A 21,038-nucleotide genomic window follows, 5' to 3' on the forward strand; every position below is an offset into this window, starting at 1 on the left:
TTTCAACGAGCTAAAATAAAACACCCGTTTTGGTTGAAGTAGCCTAATATTTGGATTATTTAGCTGATGTTAAAAATTGGCTAAATATTCAGCTGGCGTGGCATTTACCGCCACAATATTTTGGTACAGTAAAAATCGTTCTTCAAAGACGATTATCGGGTATTTCTTTGGGAGGAATCGGTCAACACCGAACGATCAGCGATTGGGTCAAATTTAAAAGCTCAGCTGAGGCCACGCCTCCAGGAAGTGAACTCAGACCTTACGTAAGAAGCCATTGGGAGGAAAATAAGGGACTGTTTACTGGGATAATATAGTATTTGAACTAAAATCGAGTACAATCAAACAACTTTCTTAGATTTTACATAAAGGTTCACGAAGTGAACATTTAAAGCTCGCAACAGAGTAAGACGATTTTTAATGTGAGACTCAATTTACCATCCAAACACAAGAAGCATTTGCTCAAACAAAGCTGTTTCACATCAACTTGTTCCACAATAATGACGCTGACTCACCTCAGTCCGGTCAGCCTGGATCCTCCTGAGGTCTGAACCTGTAGGAGTCTGTTTGACTTGTCGGAGTCTGTTCCTGTCGGCATCAGGAACCATTCAAAGACCCACCCTCTCTCTGTATCTGATGGAAAGATCGACCACGAGACGCCTTGACTTTGTTTCCTTGACGTTTCCCCGACTCGAGAACAAACCGGTTCCTCCGCATCCTTTGGGGCTGACGCTGCTTCCAGGGATTTCACGTTTGGCCCCTGAACAAATGCGCTTCTCGCATGCAAAGTAATGTACAAATAACTCCAATGGAGAAATGTGTTTTATGAAAATGAAATGTTTTCCAGCATTTTTTGTTTTTTTATAAAAATCTGAAAAGTGTGGCATGTATTTGTGTTCAGGCCCCGTTTACTCTGATGCCAATAAATAATATCACGTTAAACCAGTTGCCTTCAAAAGGACCCGGTTCATGGACAGAGTTCGTACTCAGCTCAGATGACACATGAATCTATTTGGTTCCACGTTGTTTTAGAGCCAACAATAAATAAAAAAAGAGTAAATGTCAGTGATTTTATTTATTTATTTATTTTTGTAGAAAGTTGTTCCACTTCTTTTCATGGCCCTGACATGCCGTCGTGGTTCTCTGAAGGTTGTGTGAAGTTTTCTCGGGAACCTTAAGCGTCATCGTGGATAAAACGGGTCGGAGGAAACGTCAGCTGTTTAAATGGGATATAATATTATGCTGAGCCACTCAAAGCTTTTGAACATCTCACAGAGCTCTGTTTAATCCATCAGCAAAATAAAAAATAAAACCTTGAACTTTTTCACAGTCTCATTCATGTGTTTTGAATGGATCTTATACCAACAAACAGTGAGGCGTACTTGAAAAGTGACACCAAAATGTTTTTTTGTTATTATCATTCTAAATGTAATAAAGTGTGGCGTTCACTCTTTATAGTGAGTCATTTTAAAGATCTCAACTGATTATGAATCGATTAGAAATCGTAGTGAATCAGGACGATGTGTGTTTGGTGAAACGCGCCCTCTGGTGGAGAGATCGGGTCACTGCTGCGGGAATCTCCCCAGTCCCAAATCTTCACGTTTGTCACCGAGGTGCGTTTATGATTATGTTTGGTATTTATTAAGGAAAAAAAAAAAGAAAAAACAAAATAAGGATAAAAAAGTGTCCGACTTTACGTCTGTCTGTGTCAACGAAGCAAAAATAAAGGATTTGATGAGGATGTTGAGCGCAGCTCGCTTTCTGTCATGATGTGACGCGTCGGGGGGCGTTTCCAATCATCCAATCATTTTCATTGATTGAAGCGAGTCGGTGTCTTTTCCTCATAGTCGATAGTAATTGTTCATCAATTCCAACCGTAAGTGACGAGTACCAGCAAATTTCTAAGAAATTTGCTTAGTTCTTAAGCTTCGTGTGTGTGAGTGTGTGTGTGCGTGTGTGTGGGTGTGTGAGTGTGTGTGTGTGGGTGTGTGAGTGTGTGTGTGTGAGCCCGTGTTTGCATCACAGGGTCCTCCTCCATCACTCCTCCTCCTTCTTCTCATCCTCATCCTCATCCTGCTGCTGCTCCTTCTTCCTCCACATCGCAGCCATGGTGGACTCTCCCAGCGCCATGAAGAAAACCTTCGCGGTGCCGGAGATCAAGCCGCTGGACAAGTACGACTCCGCCCGGGCCAGGATGAGCGCCAGCGTCCGGTGGCTGCTGTCCAAGTCGTACGGTTCCGCAGGTACAGGCTGCGGGGGGATGGGGGGCGCCTCTTGGGGTGGGGCGCCGGAATGGCTGATAAATGGAGTTCTGAGTTGTTACTGCTGCTGCTGCTGCTGTTCTTCTGTGTGGGGGAACCGTGAGCATCTTTCCGCTCTGCCTCCTCCTCAGTGATGAAGCCCAGGACTGACGCTGCTGCTCGCGCCGCCGCGGCCTACCGGCGTCCTCCCCCTCTCATTCCCGCCCTCACCCCCCGGTAGATGAGGCTCCGAGCTGCTGCGAGTTTTTCCACCCAATTATTAGAGAATGAGGCTTAAGAGGAGGAAACTGCTCTCGTGGACCGTGGCGCGTGAAAGGAGCCGCACGCGCTGCGACGCCACAAAGCCCATTGTGAGAGACAGTCGGTTCGGCGGTCCGGCCCGCGGAGCGTTTTGGATTCATCTCCACTGAGTCGGTCCGAACAGCAGAGGCTTTATTTCCGCCCCGTGTCCGTCAGGAAGCGGGTTCGGTGAGCCGCGCGTGCCTGTAAATGGGTCAGGGCTTCATAATTGTGTCAGTGTTACGCACGCGGGGTCACTGCGGGAGCGCGCGCCGGTGTGTAGTGAAGGTGACACGGTGAGAAAACGGAGTAGCCTATTATTATTTCTTTCTGTCTGTCTTTGTTTTTAAGGACATGTCTGCCACACAAAAAATAAATAAATAAATTTTAAAAAAATCAAATCTCATAACGGAAATACTACAAATCGTCCAGGGAGACAGTTTGCAGAATCAGCATGTCGCGTGCGTTTGTTCTGCCAGATGCGCGCGCGCAGCCTGCAGCCTCTGCTGCAGCCTCGCTTCATTTCTGATGCTTGGATGACGTTTTTTCTCCTGATCGATCAGAGCATCGTGGTATCGATCCGTCCTTCGTTTTCATTTCAGGCTGATTTATGATCTGGCCTCACCTGGAATACCAACGGAAATCTTTTCATATTCTTCATTTAAATCACTTTCATTCACTCAATAAATATGAACAGTGTAACAAGTAAAAGGAATCATGAATGAACCTTTTATTAGCAAATGAACTATTCAGCTCAGAAGACAAACAAAACCTAAGTTAATTCAACTCTAACGTTTCGTCATGATGACTTTTCAGATGCTCTTTTAAAGGCAGAAACTGATTTATTTGTTTATTTATTTATTAATCTCTCTCAGATTGTTCCACTCACACAAACCTTTCACTGAAACAAACAAAACAAACAAACAAACAAACCTTTAAAATTCTGACGCTTCTGATGAGTCTCATTTTTGTCATGGGGCCCACGATTCCCAGCGGCGCCCCTGATCAGTACTGCTGGCAGCAAAACATATCCTCAGCATGATGCTACCAGCACCATGCCTTACAGTGAGGTTAGATTCTAACACTCCGCTTGTCGTAGTGATCAAGTCGGACCATGATAGCTCTATCGGGTTCACTTGCGAAGGTGACAAATTTTTGTTTTGTTTTTGTTTTTTTCTTGTCTTGTCCAGCATCATGACTTTATTTTTGGGAAAAATCCCACTGCTGTTCCAGCAGCTTGGGTTTGTTCCTGCACTTTAATTAGCCAGTTTTCTTTCACCTCAGTTGCTGGTGTTTGGGTGGACAAGCCTGAAACCTGCACACTGCAGAGGCTGAATCTGACCTTTGACCCAGCTGAGCTTTTCTGTTTCTGGCTCGAGAATTGATCATCGGCTGGTCGCGTCAGGGTCCAAAACTCTGCTGCGTGAAAATACAGTGATTTTTACAAGCCAGTTAGGAAAAAAAAAAAAGGAGCCAGCTTATTCTCATGCAAAAAATTTCAATTATAAAGGCTTTTCTTGGAGTCTGTTCTTTGATGGAGATGACGGGACTGGAGGAGCTGGATTTATGGAAGATGAATGCAGCTCCTTCATGTTTGGAGGCCTGGGCGGTGTGGAGAAAAGGTTGCGTAAATCCTCGATCTTTCCTGGCAATCGCGGGACCTTTTGGCGTAATTGCGAGATCTTATCTCATTTCCGAGATCCGTAACTCGTTTCTTCATCCGTAATTATAGCTTCTTTGGTGAAATGCGATGCGCTTCAGCAGAAACGTGCGCTGGCGGTGACATTGAAACACTCCTTAATTTGTGGATCTGAACATGAGAAAAGTCGATTTTCCCACAACCTGGAATCTACTAATCAATCCCTGCTGAGAATGAAAACGTGTTTCTTTTCCTGCATGTGTGTTTTTGTGCAGTGCCTCAAAATGTGACTTATTTCTCGTTGGTGTTGTTGACATCATGCCTCAGCCCTGACCGGGGACAAATGGCTGCACGGTTTCCTTGGCGACCGAAGGCCCTTTTTCTTTTCTCCCTGGAGCAGCAGAAAGATCGAGGCAGCTCAGCGGATCGAGACACTCGGCTGTAAAGTCCCGCTGATGTGGGTCAGAGGATGAGGGGAAGGCGGGTCTCCCAAATCAGGAGAGATCCAATCACTTCTCGGCCTCGTCAGAAAGCGCGTTCAGACACAGAGCAGCAGCTGATTCGGACGAGCTGCAGAGTCCGAGATTTCATTTCCTTCCAGTTTGAAGGATCATCCAGAACAGGAATGTGGGTCAGCCGTGGAAGTGAGCATGAAAAGATCCACTCACACTGGTCTGAGATGACTGCTCTGTCTCTCTCTCTGTCTTATCAGGGTTGAGCTGTTCATGCACATGATGACATTATCCTCTCCTGACTCTTTACCGTCACCTCATTCCCACTGTGAGGAAAATCGCCTCTGGCTTTTTCCAGAACTTACTCTGTTTTTTTTTATCTTTCCATCTTTCTTCTTCTCTCTTCTTCTACATCGCCTGGCGCAGTAACGCTGCAGTGTCAAGTGCTGCGACCTGCAGCAGAGCCTCACCGGGATTTCCTTATCAGAGAACAATGCAGAGTTGACCTTTTTTTCCCCCTCCTTTCTGTCTTTTTACATCTCATATCTGCAGAAAGGTCAAACATTTCCTGTATCTGCACCAAATTGCTGGGCGTAAAATGACAGATCAGTACCTTTAGTCTTAATGGCTATAATGAAGATTTGATCTTTTTTAATGAACTCATTCAAATTTCTATGCTATCTTCCATTTTTCGGGCACAAAGAGTTTTGCTCTCATCATTGTTCAGCTTCTGCTTTACTTATCTGGTAGCTAAGAAGGATAAAACAGGAGGTCATTTTAGAGCGAAAATATAACAATATAAACTGACGTAAATCTCAATACATCAACAAATCACCTGCTTTGTAGAAATGTGTATTCAGAATGAGTTTCTATTGGTTCCTTCCCTATTATCAAGCCAGTGATAATATTTCACTGTATCTCTGTAGGAACCGGCAAATACATTTTTTTCCACCAAATACTTTAATAATTTATAGTCCTTGAACTTTTCCACGTTTTGTCACTTTTCAGCCACAAACAAAAAAAATTTCAATGAAAAAACAAACAGAAAGTGGTGTGAGCGTATGAAACGAAAAATAAATTATTGTTTTAGTTTTTTTTTTAGTTTGTTACTAATAAAAAGTAATAGTAAAAAATAAACACCTTCCCCATTTTGCTGAGTGGCCTTCACATGTTGCCTGTAGCCTAATCTCAGTACAAATACTGAACACTAAATCTACTGCAAGCCCCTGTAAATGAGTTTCTGATCAAGGATCCTGAATCTGACTGGAAGTTTGGTCTGTTTCAAAGTTGTGGGTCCGGACGGACCGTCTGACTCCAGGTTCTCTTCACTTTTCCAGAAAACGTCCCGGTGGAGCTCCGGGAGCCGCTGTACAGGGACCAGTATGAAGAAGAGTACCTGAAGCCGTCCGTCGCCAAGCTGCTCCTCTCCCCGGAGATCTACTGTCGAACCCAGGCCCTGCTGGCTCAGGGACACAAGGGCCCCGCTCCGGCGCCGCAGGGGCCCCCGACCGACAACTCGGCTTTGCTGCAGTTCCTCACCAAGAAAGGGTTCTGCCCAAAGGTGCGGGAGGCCGACGTCACCGAGGAGGACCTGAGCAAGAACCCCATCAACACGGTGCGTCTCAGAGTCCTACGTTTCCAGAGAAGGGTCATAAAAAAAAAATATATATATATATATATATATACATATATATATATATATATATATATATATATATATATATATATATACATATATAATTATATTTATGTAAGCATTTACTGTTGTAACGTGAACTGTGTCAACGTCAGCGTGTAACGTTGCATAATGTACCAGGAATGCATGATATATCGGCGCTAACATCGGTATCGGCCGATATTAGTTATTTTTTCGCATGGCATTATTGGTCCGATCAGTAAAGCTGCAATCAATATTTATTTCTATCATGTTTTCTTTTTTGTTTCGCGTGACGGAGGATGATCCTGTGATATTTGTTTGGTCATGTGACGGTCAGCAATACTAATATCAAAAATTTATATTGCCGCAAATTTTCATATCGGTGCGTCCGCACATTATGCTGCTGTAGTACAAACAGCAGCATGATATTTGCATTTCTTTCACAAATCAAAAGTGATCGACAAAATTTGACAAAATAACAAAAATTAACCTTCAATTGAAAGTGAAAATGATTTCTACAAAATAATGACATTTAAAACTGAACATGTAGCATAAAATGAGTGACTGAATAAATTCTCTCTCTTCTCCTAATTCACACCCGGTGAAATTGAATCACATTTTATTTAATCATCATCCTGTAGAAATAAGTTTTCACTTTGACATTGAAGGATTTTTGGACATTAACATTTTATTGATCATCATCGATTTGTGAAAACAACAAAAGGCAAAAATATCGATCAGTTTGCTGCCAGTGTTTGATCTGGTACTGATCAGATTGTCTCGGGTCTGATCAATACAGAAAGCGCATCTGGCCCTCATCGACTCGCTGATGTCACTGTCCGCCAAAGAGGCGACCGAGCAGGTCAAGATGGCGGCCGAGGCGGAGCAGATCGGCGTTGGGGCGCCGTGGGAGAACGCTCTCCTGTTCTGGGTCAACCGGGTGAGGATCCAGTACCGACCAGAGTCCCGGTTTCTGTCAGGTTTTGTCATTTAAACCTTAAAGTTTTTATTGGTAATCACAATTTTAAGAGGTTTTCTTTCAGTCAGTAAAGAGACAGAACTTTTATATGAAGAAGAAAAGAAGATTCAATTTCTCAGTAAAAGAAATACCTAAATTATTTTACCACAAAAAAACAAGAAAATGGACGCTTTTCTGTCAGGCTTCATCAAACCTACTTTAAAAAAACAAACTTTTTGCACAGGTAAAATGTTCATGACCCTATGGAAGCCCATTTCTGCCATAAAAGAAAAAAATAAGTCAGACAGCAAGTCATAATTCTGAGTTTTTAGGTCGTAATTGTGAGTTTTAAAGTCAGACTTACAAGATTAAAAGTCATAATTACAAAATTTAAAGTTATAATTTCAACTTTCACAATGTTTCTCAAAGAAGTCTTGCTCCAGAACCTCATAATTACGGTATTGAAAGTCGCAATTATGACTTTGTATCTCACACTTACGATGTCATATCTTATAATTTTGACTTTAAATCTCATAATTACGACTTTGAAAGTCACCATTATGAATTTATATCTCATACTTTAAAACTCGTTGATCGTAAAAGCCCAGCCGGTAACAGCTGCTGCATAAGGACGGCTGCCGTTGATTCCCTCATTGATTTTGCATGAATCCCTCATCCTCTGAAAGCACATGGTGACAGTGGGAAGGAATGTTGACAAATATGGATGGATGGATTTGAGGAATGCTTTTCTTATTTCGGTAATAACTTTGTGTTTGTTTCTCGTGTGTTTTGCACTTTCAGTTGAACCAGAAGTTAAGAGAAAGCACCGAGGAAGAGGAGCTTCCCAAGTCACAAACGTGCACCGATCTGCAGCCTGTTCAAGAATCGGTAAAAAAAAAAAGAAAATTAAATAAATTTTAAAAAGCATGTTCACAGATCAGCCACATAATACATTCAATGGCCTTCATCTGCTAACCTCAACCATGACCAAACACTGCTAACCACACTGTAGCTGCGTTTCCATCACAAATGTGTGCAAAACTTTGCCAATTTTCCGCTAATATCGAAAAAACACAACTGTGGTGTTTCCATCAAGTAAGAAAACGCAAATAAAATCACACCTGAATGAGTTTCTTCAAGTGACAAATCATCAAGAAACATCATTCTCCTGTCACTTCCTGTTGTCCTCTTCCTCACGGTTTTCGCCAGCGGCTCCATCCGGTTGTTGATCACGCCTCTTGTGCGATTCAGGAAATAAAAAAAAGCTTCACCCTAGCGCCAACACTTATATAAGAAAACTTTTTGTTTTTAATTGTCGTGTTTGCGTTAAAGAAATGAGTTTTTGAATCGTCACGCGGTCGATGGAAACGCAGCTTTTGTTGTCTAACAGCTCACACCGGGCCTGAAGCCAGAACCGAAGCTCTTTGTCACTGCTAATTGCTCACACTTAGCGACGTCGCAGCTTCTAACATTGAGCTTCGGTCTGCTTGTGTCTTCTCTCTGTCTTTCTCTGCTTCCCGGCAGTGTCAGTCCAACCGCTGGTACTGGAAACTAGTCCCCGTAAGTGTCCTCCTCTCGTCGTGTCCCTAAAAATGTCTGTCTGCTGTGGCTGACCTCACTGTGCCTGCTGGAAAATGTCGCACATATTTCTTATGTGTCCTCCTGGGAAATAGCTTTTCATTTATTTTCTGTGAAGGATCATTACAGTTACAATATCCTCTGAGGAGTTCAAGGGAGCATTTGTTTGTGTTACGTGATCTGAAGGTGCTTTTTGCTCCAAACCGATGCTTGTAAGCGTGTTTCTGATGTCGGCGTTCAATCGTCGGATTAAGTGAGTCGAGGGAGAGAATGGGGGAGTCAGAAAGAGAAGATGGAGGTGGAAAACAAAAGTAGCCATGACCTCTGAACTCTTCCACGTTTGTCACATCACAAACACAAACATCAGTTTTTTTTTTCTTCTTTGAATCGGTTTTATGTAATAGACCAACAAAAATAGCTCATAGTTGCAAATTGGAAGAAAATGCTAAAAAAAAAAAAAAAATCCGCCAAATTCAGAAAGATTTTTCTTAAAGACTTTTCCACAAATTCTTGACCGGATTTAGATCTGCATGTTTTTAGCCACTCTGTAGCTCTGGGTGTTTGTTTGGGGTCGTTTTTTTCTCGAATTAGTTTTCTTTAAGTTTTGTCCTTTATTTATTTTCCACCCAGTTTCTCCACACATACAGTTTTGCATACAAGCCAAAAAGTCAGAGAATCTTCTTCGAGGTTGTTTACTAATGTTCTCTAGCAAACCTCCAAAGAACTGCAGTGTTTGTTGTTAGATGTAGTTACCAGAGGTGTGTGATGCTGCATATTTAGAGATAAATCAATACGGGATCAGTATCGCCAATACTGATACTTATGCTGATGCCGATACTCTTTATTCAAGTATGATCTTTACGGTGTCTTAGACACACTTGCAACATACATGATAAACAGAAACAATAAAACAAAAAACATATTCGTGTGCAACGTCTTCTGCATAAACAAAGTGCAAAAAAATTACCATTTAAGAAGACACTTTTTAAATTGAGGTAGAGTTTAAAAATGACTATGCTAAAAATAAAATCAAATTTCAAGAGGGACTCTGAAACTAAAGTATTGATCTTATCATGCTGGTACCAATCCGATACTGATACCGAACTCAGTATCGATATTTATCAATCTGCCCACCTCTAAAAATTGCACACAGGTGAAATCTAGTTGCCAGTCAGGAGACATCTGAAGGGAGCTGGTTGAATCAGACTAAAGTGGTCTGCTTTAGTGATTGGTGTCTTTTCAAATTTATATTCGTAAAAAAAAAAAAATTCAAAACCCTCGAATCATTTTTGCTTCAGCTTTACAAATATATCCCACTTTGTATTGTCCTCTATCACTGGCCAAATGTGATTATGATGTGACAAAATGTGTAAAAGCTCAAAAGGTCTGAATACGTTCACATGGCCCGGCGCCTCCCTCTCTTCTTCTTCTTCTTCTTCTCCTCCTCCTCCAGAGCAGAGCCGTGTTGTGCTGTGGCGGTTTTCATAGTGACCGGCCCCCTTGTCATTTATGCCTGTTTCCCTCTCTCTGCCATCCCTCCCCATCCAGCATGCGATCGCTTTTTGTTTGAAGGAGTCGGGGAATAAGCCTCCTGTGGTAACGTATTACACCTCGCTCTTCTCTCACTCCCATCCGACTGACCCACCGATCCATCGCCTCACCACTCACCTTCGACCCCGACTGACTGACCTCTTCAGAGGCCCTGAAGTGCAAAACACTTCAACAAGCCACTAAACATGACTACGCGTTTAAAAATGCAACCAGATATTCAGAAACACAACATTAACTTGGCACAAGCACAAATTAATAAAACACGACGACGTTAGCCAAACACAGAGAGACTGGACGATCCCACTTCTGACACGCAAAAACCAGAAGAACTTCTGGGACCCAGCTCTACCAGTTTGCTAACGTCGTTGTGTTTTGTAGTTTCTGATCGTGCTCAGCTAATTTTGTTATTTTCTTGAATATGTCGAAGCGGTTTGCACTTCAGGGCCACCGTAGGATTTCGCACTAACAGCCGCTCCAACCCCGAGGTTGAACGGTTGGGATCTTAACTCATCTGCTTTCAGCACAGTTCACTCCCACTCATGTTTCTGTCTTGGAACGTCGTGCTAAAGGAGGCAGATCGTCCATGTTTGATGATGGAACATCTTCAACCTCCTCCAGCAATGCGGCAGAAGTCACCGTCAATGCACTCAAAGTCATGCAACATCTTTTCTTTTTCTGTTCGTCTCACCTGGACAATAAACCATCTATGCAGAAACGTTCACGGCTTTTTAATGTGATCTCAAAGACTTAAAGCTACCAGAAGAGGTCCAACTTTTCTGTTTTCGTAGCATGGACACTGGATAACACATCCTTGTTTTTTCACACACATTTTTCTAACCGAGACTCTTTTCATGCCCGGCAGCCATTTTGGTTGGTGTATGTTGGTGTATGTTTGTGTTTATTAAATGCGGCCTGTGCTTTGCTTGTGTGCGATTTTCTTCTAACTGCAAATTGCCTGGCTTCACAGTCCGAGTCATTGCTTGTGGTTCTCATGCGATGGGAGGCTTGTGCTGGCTGGTTCATGTTTACAGGATTCCTACCTTTCATTCCTACAGTCTAAGCTAAAGTATTCTGAACTGTGCACATTTTCAGAGTTCTCTGTTCTCCTGGAAATAACTTCAAACAAATTCCAAACTCTCCCAGACTGCATGGGAACCCTGTAGTTTATTTTGTTTGCCTCTTTTAAGCCTACGTCAAAGTTGCACTTGTGCTCAACACAACTGTTTCCTGTCCTGTCTGAGCTCATCTTTCTTTATTCTTCCTTTGTCTCTGTTTGGGGAGCTCTTCCTTTTTTTTTCTAACTCCCTGTCTAAACATCTTTTGCTGTTCTGTCTCGTTCTCCTCTAGATTCGCTATAGAAAGGACAAAGTGCAGTCCAAGCTGACTCCCACTTTCCCCTTGGTTTCTGCGGTCAAAGATCTGTCTAACGGCTGCGCCATAGCTGCTGTTCTGCACTATTACTGCCCCGGCCTGCTACCTCTAGAGGGTACTAACAAGAACATACACTGCAGTTAACAATCGAATAAACCAAAAATAAGAGACTCGATCATGGTTTCTTGCAGTAACATGATCTTACAAGGAATGTTATATGAAAACATATAACGCGTTGGAAAATCTGCTTCTTTTGGCCAAACGTCAAACTAAGAAAGACGAGAAAACATACCGTTCAACTACAGCTTATGTGTTTCTATAAGTCAAGCAATGACAACAGGAAAATTTATATTGGCCAGCATCGCAAAAAGGCAAACTTATTAAAAGTATTATTGGCCTAAATTCTAGTGCAAAGGTCTTTGTTATGTTGCATCTGCCAATGGAACCAGTAGTTTCTCATCAATATTGAAGAATTATTTACTTATAACAAATTATCTAGCAGCAAAGTTACTCGTTAGTTTTGTCTCATTTCAAGCGTACCAGGATATTTGCACCGGAACGCAGACAAAAATTACTCTGCAAGTTTTGGGTTTTGTCAAAGTAATGATGAAAAGGTTTGAAACGATTAGAAATTCAACAGAATACAAGAATCACCGCCACAAAGCAATCTTTCCTCTGCTCTGGTTCCAGATGTTTGTCTGAAGGACACCATGTCTGTGGCCGACAGCGTCTACAACCTACAGCTGATCAAGGAGTTTTGTGAGAGCAACTTACAGAGCTGCTGCCCCCTGGCTGTGGAGGACCTGCTGTACGCTCCACCAGCTCTGCACGTAGGCATACAGATCCTTCACACTGATGATGATATTGCTGCTCACACTGATGAGGATCCTGCAAAGATCCTGTGTCATCTGCCATTTCTAATTTTTGTCACTACACCAGCGCTCTTTGCGTTTCTATGCTAGTTTCTAAGCGAGCAGATCACTAAAAGAGGTATTGCTCTTTCCAAAATTTTCTTCTGTTTCCACATTTTGGACTTGCTGTTCCACTTAATCCTGGCAGCTGGCTATGTCTGTGTATCTATTAATAAGTGAGGAAAGTGGACAAGTGAAGGGCTAAGTAGACATCAAAGTATAAAGAAATGGTGGTCTAAAATGTTTGCACAGTGCTTTTTAGATTAAAAAAGCGTAAATGTTCTCAAGTATGTTTTTGTGTACAAAGAGCCTCTTGGAGAACAACAGTCGGGTGAGATGTGGTCGACTTATTGCACCGGGATGGAGAAGGACTGATCACTTAGCGACCGCTAGTTAGCAATCAACATGAGACCTGAGCAGAGAATTGAGTGGGAATGCTTTTTGTTGTGGTCTTTGGCAGTATTGTGATAAATGGCAGTGTGACTATTTAATCCCCTGCAGCTGAATATGATGAGCTTCATAGCGGAGCTGCTGGAGTGGTTTGAGGTCAAGAAGCCTGATTTTGTGAAGCCCATCCAACCCATTGACCTCACAGGTTGGTGCCTCCTCAACTCTTCATTTGCTTCTATCGTGGCTATGTGCGCGTTTCAGAAACACACACCCTGTGTTTGTACGTGTATCTTCTAGACGTCTCAGGATTACTTGGCTGTGCAAGTCCTGTCAGCGGGAACAGCAACAGGTACCAGCAACTTCCTGTTGGACACACTTGATGCATTTGATGTTGGAAACCATTTCATTGCAAAATCATTTGTAACTGGTAAATACAGAAGCGACTGTTACTCTAAAATGCGGAAAACTCGTGGATACAATTGCTATAGTTTGGTGAAACGTCCGTTGTTAAACTAAAAGCTGCAGTGAATGCTGTTTCACCTCAAATGAGGGAATAAAAGGTCAATTGGAGATTCTCCATGTTCTAATTCTCTCAAGGCATTTCACGTTCGAACGTACAGCCGAGGCTTTGGACTTCTCGCATTTTGACATCTATGGCTGTCATTTGCATAGGCGGATTCTACAAAAACATTTGGAGCAACACGAAAAGAGAAAGCTCAGATGTGAGCTTACGGCTCACATCTGAGGTGTGAGTGAAGTCTACTTTGTGCTAAAAGGGAGTCAATGTAGAGGGATGATATTAAACTTTTTTTTTCTGTTTCAAGTTATTTCAGAAATGTTTTTTATGTTTGCTTGTTATCTGTAAATTTGTCTGTTAAGCATAAACACTCAGAAATGCTAAAAGCTAAATAACTGGGTGTCTCTAACGCTCTCATTTCTCTGGTAGTGGCTCCCCATCGTTCATCTTCAAACAGCCTTTTGTGCCCATCTCCTCCCCAATGTCTCCAGGTCTGATAATCTCCACTTTGCATCTCAGCAGCATTGTACACTTTTTTACACTTTCATTGATTGTGTTCAACAACCCTTTGCAGAAAACAAGAGCTGGACAAAGAAACAAATCAGGTAGGTAAACACAAAAGCTTCTTTTTTTATTATTATTATTGTAAATGTGTCGTATTCGTATTTTAATTTCTTTACTCTTCTTATGTTGGCTTCTGTGGTTTCTGCTTCTCAAACGCTCTTTGGCATCCATCTTTGTGTCGTCACCCACCGCTCCGCAGTCGTCCTCTGTCAGCAGTGACTTTCAGCATCCCATTCGGCCTGGACAGTGATGTTGACATTGTCATGGGAAACCCAATAGATTCTGTCTTTCGCTCTGTCAGCACCGACAACCTCGCCACGGGCATCCCGGCTCTGAGCTCACCGGCAGCGGCAGCAGGGATGACTCGCGTCCCCTTCAGCCCCCCGGAGGACCTGAGCCACCTGGTCAGCGCCTCGGCCCCATCGCAGCGTTCCTCCTGGGTCCCCTATGCACAAACGGCACCGTTAGGAGAGCTGCCGACCATCGAGGAGGCCCGGCAGGTGGTTCACAAACCCGGTGGCAAAGACAGAAAGAAGGGAAGATCGACAGAGAAGAGTGGACGAGATGGGCTCACAAGCCGGCCGGAGCCAAGGCTGTGTCCAGAGGGAGCTCCTGCAGGGTTCTTTCTGCACTCCCCTGAAGTGGACGGTCCCCTGCTCAGCAGCTCGGCTCCCTGTCGCTCTGGCATTCAGTACCGACCGGTCAGAGGGGATGCCGGGAGTGCTGAACGGCAAGGTCGGAGAGAGAGATCAAGAAAGCACTCTGACATGTCGCGTGACGACGACTCCGTCTTGAGAGATGGCAGCATTGACTCATCCGAAGCATCAGATGACGCTACCAGAAACGCCCCTGGGAATATTCGGCCGTCTGCTGGCAGGGAGAGTCACAACAGCAGCAGCCCACGCATGACGAGCTTCGCCGAGCGCCGGGACAACAAACGGAGACACCCCACCACACCCGGGGAAGAGTTGACTTCCGCTCCGACCCCAACGACCCCGACCCCAGGCACGCCACACACTCCCTCCACGCCAGTGTCCAGTCAGCAGGGGAGTCCGGGTCTCCGAGGGCCAGAGCCGGGCTCTGAAGCCTGGGAGCTGGGTGCCCGACTTGAAGAGAAGCGCAAAAATATCGAGGCCCAAAAGCGACGCATCGAAGCTATTTTTGCGAGGCACAGGCAGAGACTGGGAAAAAATGCTTTCCTTCAGCTGAAAAGAGAGCAAGGCGAGGGGGGAGTGGAGGGCACAGAGGAGGATGGCTTGACCCTTGAGGAGCGTCTGACTCGAATGGAGGAGCAACTGAAACAGGAGGAGGAGAAGGAGACGGAGAAAGACAAGCCGCCTGTTTCCAACCCTCCTCGTTTGGAGAAACAGGTCACCTTCTCTGTGGACAGTAAGAAAGCAGGCGAGAAAGAAAAAGGAGCAGAGATGGGAGAAAAAAAAGGAACGGAGAAAGGAGGGGAAGGTGTCATCGTGGAATACAATGAGGTGGTGCAGAAGTTGAGTGAGGCCCTGCAGTCTCTCCAAAAAGACATGCAAAAACTAACGGAACAGCAGCAGCAGCTCATGAGCAACCAAAGGCCTAGGAATACGCCCAAAACCGCCCCAAGAAGTAGTTCCAAAACTCCTCCTCACACTCCAACAAAGACACCACCCAGAACACCGACCAGGACCCCCTCCAGGAGCGCCACTAAGGCCTGGGTGATCCCTGCTGCTTCCAACACCCCGCCTGCCTCCTCCCCATCCCGCCGCTCCCACCTGCCTTCCTCCTCCGCCTCTCCCAAAGCAGTCATCTCCAGCTCCTGCCCAGCTCCTCGAACTAAGCTCCACTCCTCCTCCTCTTCCCCTCGCAGCCCCAAACACAACACCCGTCCCCACCACCACCAGCCCCACCCACGGCCCTCTGAGCTCAAGTTCCCTCCGCTCAACCGCGTTTTGACGCCCACCCAAAACGTGGACACCATCCCGCACCTGCGCCGCGTCTCTCCTAGCAAGTGTCAAGTCCAGACATCGTCTTCCTTCCGCATCGGCGGACCTCGGACCCCTCAGGAGCCTCCCCTGCCCATTCAGCAGCCGCCGCCGCCGCCTGACGAGAGCACCTCAGACACAGGCTCGAGTGAGACGCCCACCCAGTTCAGCCTGGAGCTGGAACAGGAGGACTCAGAGTCCATCGGGGCACTGCCGGTCTTGCCTCAGTTCAGACAAGAGAGGCCGAGGGCCGCCGGAGGCAGCAGCTCCGGCGCTCCTTCTGAGTGCTCGTTTGAGAGCGACACGCTGTCCCTTTCTGCCGCGTTCAGCACAGGAGGTGAAGGAGAAAGAGACGACGGTCCTCGGCAGCCCTGCCCGATTGCGGTGTCCCTTTCATCTGTTGGAGGGCCAGAGGTGGGCAGCGACGAACCGACTGATGAGGGCCAGGAGTTTTCCTCTGATTCCATGAGCGACCACACAGAGTCTGCTACCGAGGCTGCAGGAGGACCAGCTCCTCAACAGCAAGGCGCAACAAACCCACTTCATGGAGCCACAGAGGGCAGCGACAGGCCGGAAGCGCAAACGGAACCGGTAGAGGAGCACAGCGGATTCACCGAGGCAGCAGAACCACGTGGGGAAAAGAAAGAACACGGGACAAGAGGAGGAGTCGGGTTCTTCTTCAAGGTTAGTTTGAAAATGCTGCGCAGCAACAAAATCACAGCATGTCTGAAAGCTCAGGAACAAATGCAGGTTTCTAAAACTCTCTGCTCTTCAGTGTTTCCCTGGGTTCCTGTTTACTCGCCACATGTACAGAGTTTGATTTGTAGTTCCCTATTTTATGAAGCATATGGCAGACAGACTGATTCATTACTATAAAGTAGAAGGAAAACGAAACTTGACTTTCAACGTTTTCTTTTACAAATAAAAGAGTGAGAAGATGCTGTTAACTACAATCCAGTGCAACCAACTAGTGACTAATTTAATTCAATTCAGTTATTTTTATGTAGCACCATTTCACAATCAGCATCGCCTCAGCATCAGTTCAAGCACACATCCATTCCAGTTGATCCTAATCATCAAGGAGTGCATTGAGCTCAATTAATTATTAAAACTACAAAGTACTTCTCAGTGCAGATAGTTGTAAATGGCATAATGTAGGAGTATTGTTGTGATGATGTGCAGAAAGCAGGGAGCAGGAAAGAGCAGGAGCTTCTTAAAGAGACAGAGGCCCAGTTTCAAGGCGACAAATTTCAAAATCAAGTTTCTTTGAAGTCATGCATGACATATATAACTTTTTTTATAATGACTGAAGGTAACATAGTTACTCGATTGTGCTATAAAATGCCTCTACAAGCCTAGAAAATACATAACACCGTCCCTTCAAGGTTCCTGGTTTTCCGTTAAAAGTTTTTTGCATTTTAAATAGGACGTTGTCGGTTCTGTGGGTGACGGTGCATTCGTGTGTTTGCAGGAGGACGTGCACAGCGAGGGGGAGATGGCTCAGCGGAGAGCTCTGCTGTTAGAGAGACAACAGAAGAGAACAGAGGAGCTGAGACGGAGGAGACAATGGCATGAGCGGGAGAGAGAAACCAGGTGGACCCTTTGCAGACTTTCTGTTGTTTAAATGCTTAAACTCAAGCTGCGAACGTGACGTAAAACCTTCTCCCTTCTGGTCCTCAGACCGGCGTCCTCTGAAAGAAGAGCGCCGTCGCCCGCCAACACCTCGCCGTCCCCCACCCCGCCCGCCACCCCGGCACGCCGCGGCGACTTCACACGAGGGGAGTACGAGTGGCGGCAGCAGCTGAGGATCATGGAGGACCTGGACAAAGTCCTGAAGCAGAAAACGACCAACCACCCGGGTCGGACGGCCACAAAGAAAACCCGCTCACGGCCTCGCAGCATGACCCGGGAGGAAACTAAGCTGTCTCTGAGTCCAGCCAAAGGGGCTGCTGGTAAAATAAGAAAGGAGAAGAAGGCGGGGGGGGAAACGAGGCAGCGGCATGTGTCAGTCAAACTGACCGAACTTTGTTTCCTCAGGTTCTCAGCTGACGAAGGTCTACTCACACTCCTCACTAAACCTTGCAGCCACAGATGAGCCTGGAAACAACGGCGACTCCACGAAGAAAGCCCAGAGGTACGCCGCCATGTTGGACTGCGCTTCACGCCTTTCCCTCAAAATAAGACCCAATGTTCTAACGTCTCTAAAAGAAAGAAAGAAATAAAAATGTTTTGGGGGTTTTTACTCAAACATAAGAGATTTGGTCTTAGAATTTAATTGGGTAGGAAATTTGCATATAATTTCTGCCATCAGGGTCACAGACTATCACAACTCGAAAAGTCTTGGCTCAGAACATCTCTGCAATTTACCGTATAAAACGACCCCAAAAGGAACTGCACAGAAATGTATTTTGACCTTTTGAAACTCAAAAGTTTCCACGTGTTTTGATTCTAGAAAATCCCTGTAAATTTCCTCCTCTTTGCTCTGTCAACAATGGACCTGACACACAGTGTCCAATATTGCTGCAAACACGTCGGATTTAGCAAAATGCTACTTTCCTAATTCCGTTATGAGGCGACATTTGCAGCTGAGGCCCGCCAGGTGAGATGAAGGCTCAGCGTTGTCCTGCTGTTTGTTTTCTCTCCGGCAGCCGCGTCGATTCGCCTTCACGATGTGTGACGCCAGGCAGAGCCATAAATCAGAACGGAGACAGAGACTGGGAGTCTGGCTCCAATGGGACCTCGCCTGCCCCAGAATACACAGGTACGGCACGAAACGCTGCAGACATGCATTCAGCATAGTGAGGAATATTAGCACCAGGTCACAGTTTCCTGCTGAATAACTGACAAATCCAACGTGAATCGCTTTCCCTTCCAAGGGATCAATTCCTGTCATTTGTATTGATCAGTTCTGCTGTCGATCAAATCAGAGACAAAGTAGATGTCACTTAAAGATATTGATAAGGTCGTCTACTTTTCCCATATCAAATGCTGTCTATTTGATATGGAAAAAATAAATTTTAATACCTTGAAATTAGGCCTCTGCCACTTTAAAGGCTCCTGCTCTTTCTGAAACTCCGCCTTCGGGAAGTCATCACAATGTCTTTACCAGCGTTGCTCTGAAGAGTCGTTCGTATCCTGAGCTCAGCAGACGTCGCAGCTGATGTTTGCTAATTGCTGCTGGCTAGTCTGAAGGAGCTGAGTGGAGCGGTGCGCTGTGAGGCGGAGCTTGGTCCACCCAGGCGTTTTGGACAGCTCAGTGGTTGCTGTGGGGGATTAAATGATTTGTCAAACAAGCATGAAAGAATCAAATTAACAGTCCAGGAACATTTTTGATGACGAAATAACAATACTTGATGTGAACCTCAAAATAAGTTGATTTTACACAACGCTGCCCACTTAAAAATAACAAACAATTGGGAGTTTGCCTAGACTGAAGGTTTTGAGGCTCTGCACTCACTCAATCATGGCAATAAGATTCTGGACGCCACTGAAATTTGAGGCGAGGGTCTTAGTGAGCGAAGGAGAAGGTAAGCGGTGGAAACGTCACATGTTTGAATGCCATCATTTTCAGTTTTCGCTCATGGCTTTCTGTTTTTCAGGTCCAAAACTCTTTAAAGAGCCAAGCTTGAAGTCCAATAAGTTCATTATTCACAACGCTTTGTCGCGCTGCTGCCTGGCCGGGAAGGTGAACGAGTCACAAAAAAACAAGATAGTCGAGGTGGGGGTTTCATTTCTTCTTTCTTTTTTTTATTTTTCTTTGAATGTACAGAAACTCTTCTGATTGCGTGCAAAAATGGGAATAAAAATGTTGATTTCTTCACTTCGCCGCTCCTCCAGGAAATGGAGAAGAGCTCCGCCAACCACTTCCTCATCCTCTTCCGCGACTCCAACTGTCAGTTCAGGGGCGTTTACACCATGAGCCCCGACAGCCAGGAGCTGGTGCGGCTGGCGGGCGTGGGGCCGCGCTCCGTCAGCTCCGGCCAGGTGGAGTCCATCTTCAAATACAGCTCCGACAGGAAGCAGTTCAGCTCCATCCCGTCCAAAACCATGGGGATGAGCGTCGACGCCTTCACCATCCCCAGCCAGCTGTGGCAGGGCGGCGGCGGCGGTGGAGGCGCAGGGGCCAGCGGCAGCAGGAGGGCCAGCGTCACTAAGAAGGTGGCCGTCTCCAAGTGAGGACGGCTCTGCTTCGGTTATTTCAGCGAAAAAAGCTATTCTGATACACAACAAGAGTTATTTATGTGAACGCAGACGGATCCTCGTGGGTTAGATTTTTTTTTTTTTTTAAGTACAAAGAAAACAATAAACTGCTATCTCTGTACGTCTTTAAAAATGTCCACTGTGCAACTATAGCAGAACAGCAGCATATTCTAAAAGAGGAAATGGGGCATTTCAGTTTATACCCATTAATTGTTTGAAGTTCAAACTTGAGCTTTTCTGTTGAAAGAAAATCCGACACTTTTTGATTTGCACATAAAAAAAAACAACTTTTGGATAGTTCCTGTTTCTCTTGGCCTCAGAAAATGCCTTTCAAGACAGATCGACTGACTGAACTTTTTTATTTATTTTTTTTAAATTTATTTTTACTTTGATGTTAACTCTCCCAGTCCCTGTTGCCATGTGGATGAAAGCACATTAAATAGCCATAAACAAGCGACGCCGAGATGAAGTTTGAGGACGTTGTTCGGATGTTATTTATTTCTATCGGTTTTCACAACTGCAGCATGAATGGTTCTTTACTCTATGTGGTGAAATGATATGACAATGTACGCTTGTGATTTAATGAAATTGACCTCGTGCGAGCATTCGATGCTGATTTTAAAAAACTGCTTTTGTACAGCGAACTTTCAGCGTAACAACGACTGATGTGCGAGAGGAACCTGGACTGTCGAGCTCTCAGGTGGAGATGAGTGCTGATGGCCGACAAATAAACACAAACTTGGATCTGA

The 21,038-nt window shown here is 45.0% G+C and overlaps 1 protein-coding gene across 2 annotated transcripts; it reads left to right on the top strand.

The window, feature by feature from the left end:
- The first annotated feature begins 1,868 nt into the window (after positions 1-1,868).
- LOC129367262 (calmodulin-regulated spectrin-associated protein 3-like) lies at positions 1,869-21,038 on the top strand. 2 transcript variants are annotated; one of them, XM_055041576.1, is made up of 19 exons: positions 1,869-2,240; positions 5,966-6,243; positions 7,085-7,225; positions 8,045-8,131; positions 8,768-8,803; positions 10,370-10,417; positions 11,720-11,858; positions 12,434-12,573; positions 13,156-13,249; positions 13,342-13,393; positions 13,991-14,052; positions 14,136-14,166; positions 14,325-16,773; positions 17,561-17,682; positions 17,770-18,041; positions 18,127-18,223; positions 18,738-18,850; positions 19,689-19,807; positions 19,927-21,038. In XM_055041576.1, exons 1-19 carry the CDS (start codon positions 2,105-2,107, stop codon positions 20,263-20,265), a joined length of 4,755 nt encoding a protein of 1,584 aa, XP_054897551.1. In that variant the 5' UTR covers positions 1,869-2,104; the 3' UTR covers positions 20,266-21,038. The 2 variants fall into 2 exon arrangements, with proteins under 2 accessions (XP_054897551.1, XP_054897552.1); XM_055041577.1 differs by lacking the exon at positions 10,370-10,417 and having other exon boundaries at positions 1,870-2,240.

This window comes from Poeciliopsis prolifica, unplaced genomic scaffold, assembly GCF_027474105.1.
Source record: "Poeciliopsis prolifica strain line A6 unplaced genomic scaffold, Auburn_PproV2 SCAFFOLD016, whole genome shotgun sequence".
Classification (NCBI taxonomy): Eukaryota; Metazoa; Chordata; class Actinopteri; order Cyprinodontiformes; family Poeciliidae; genus Poeciliopsis; species Poeciliopsis prolifica.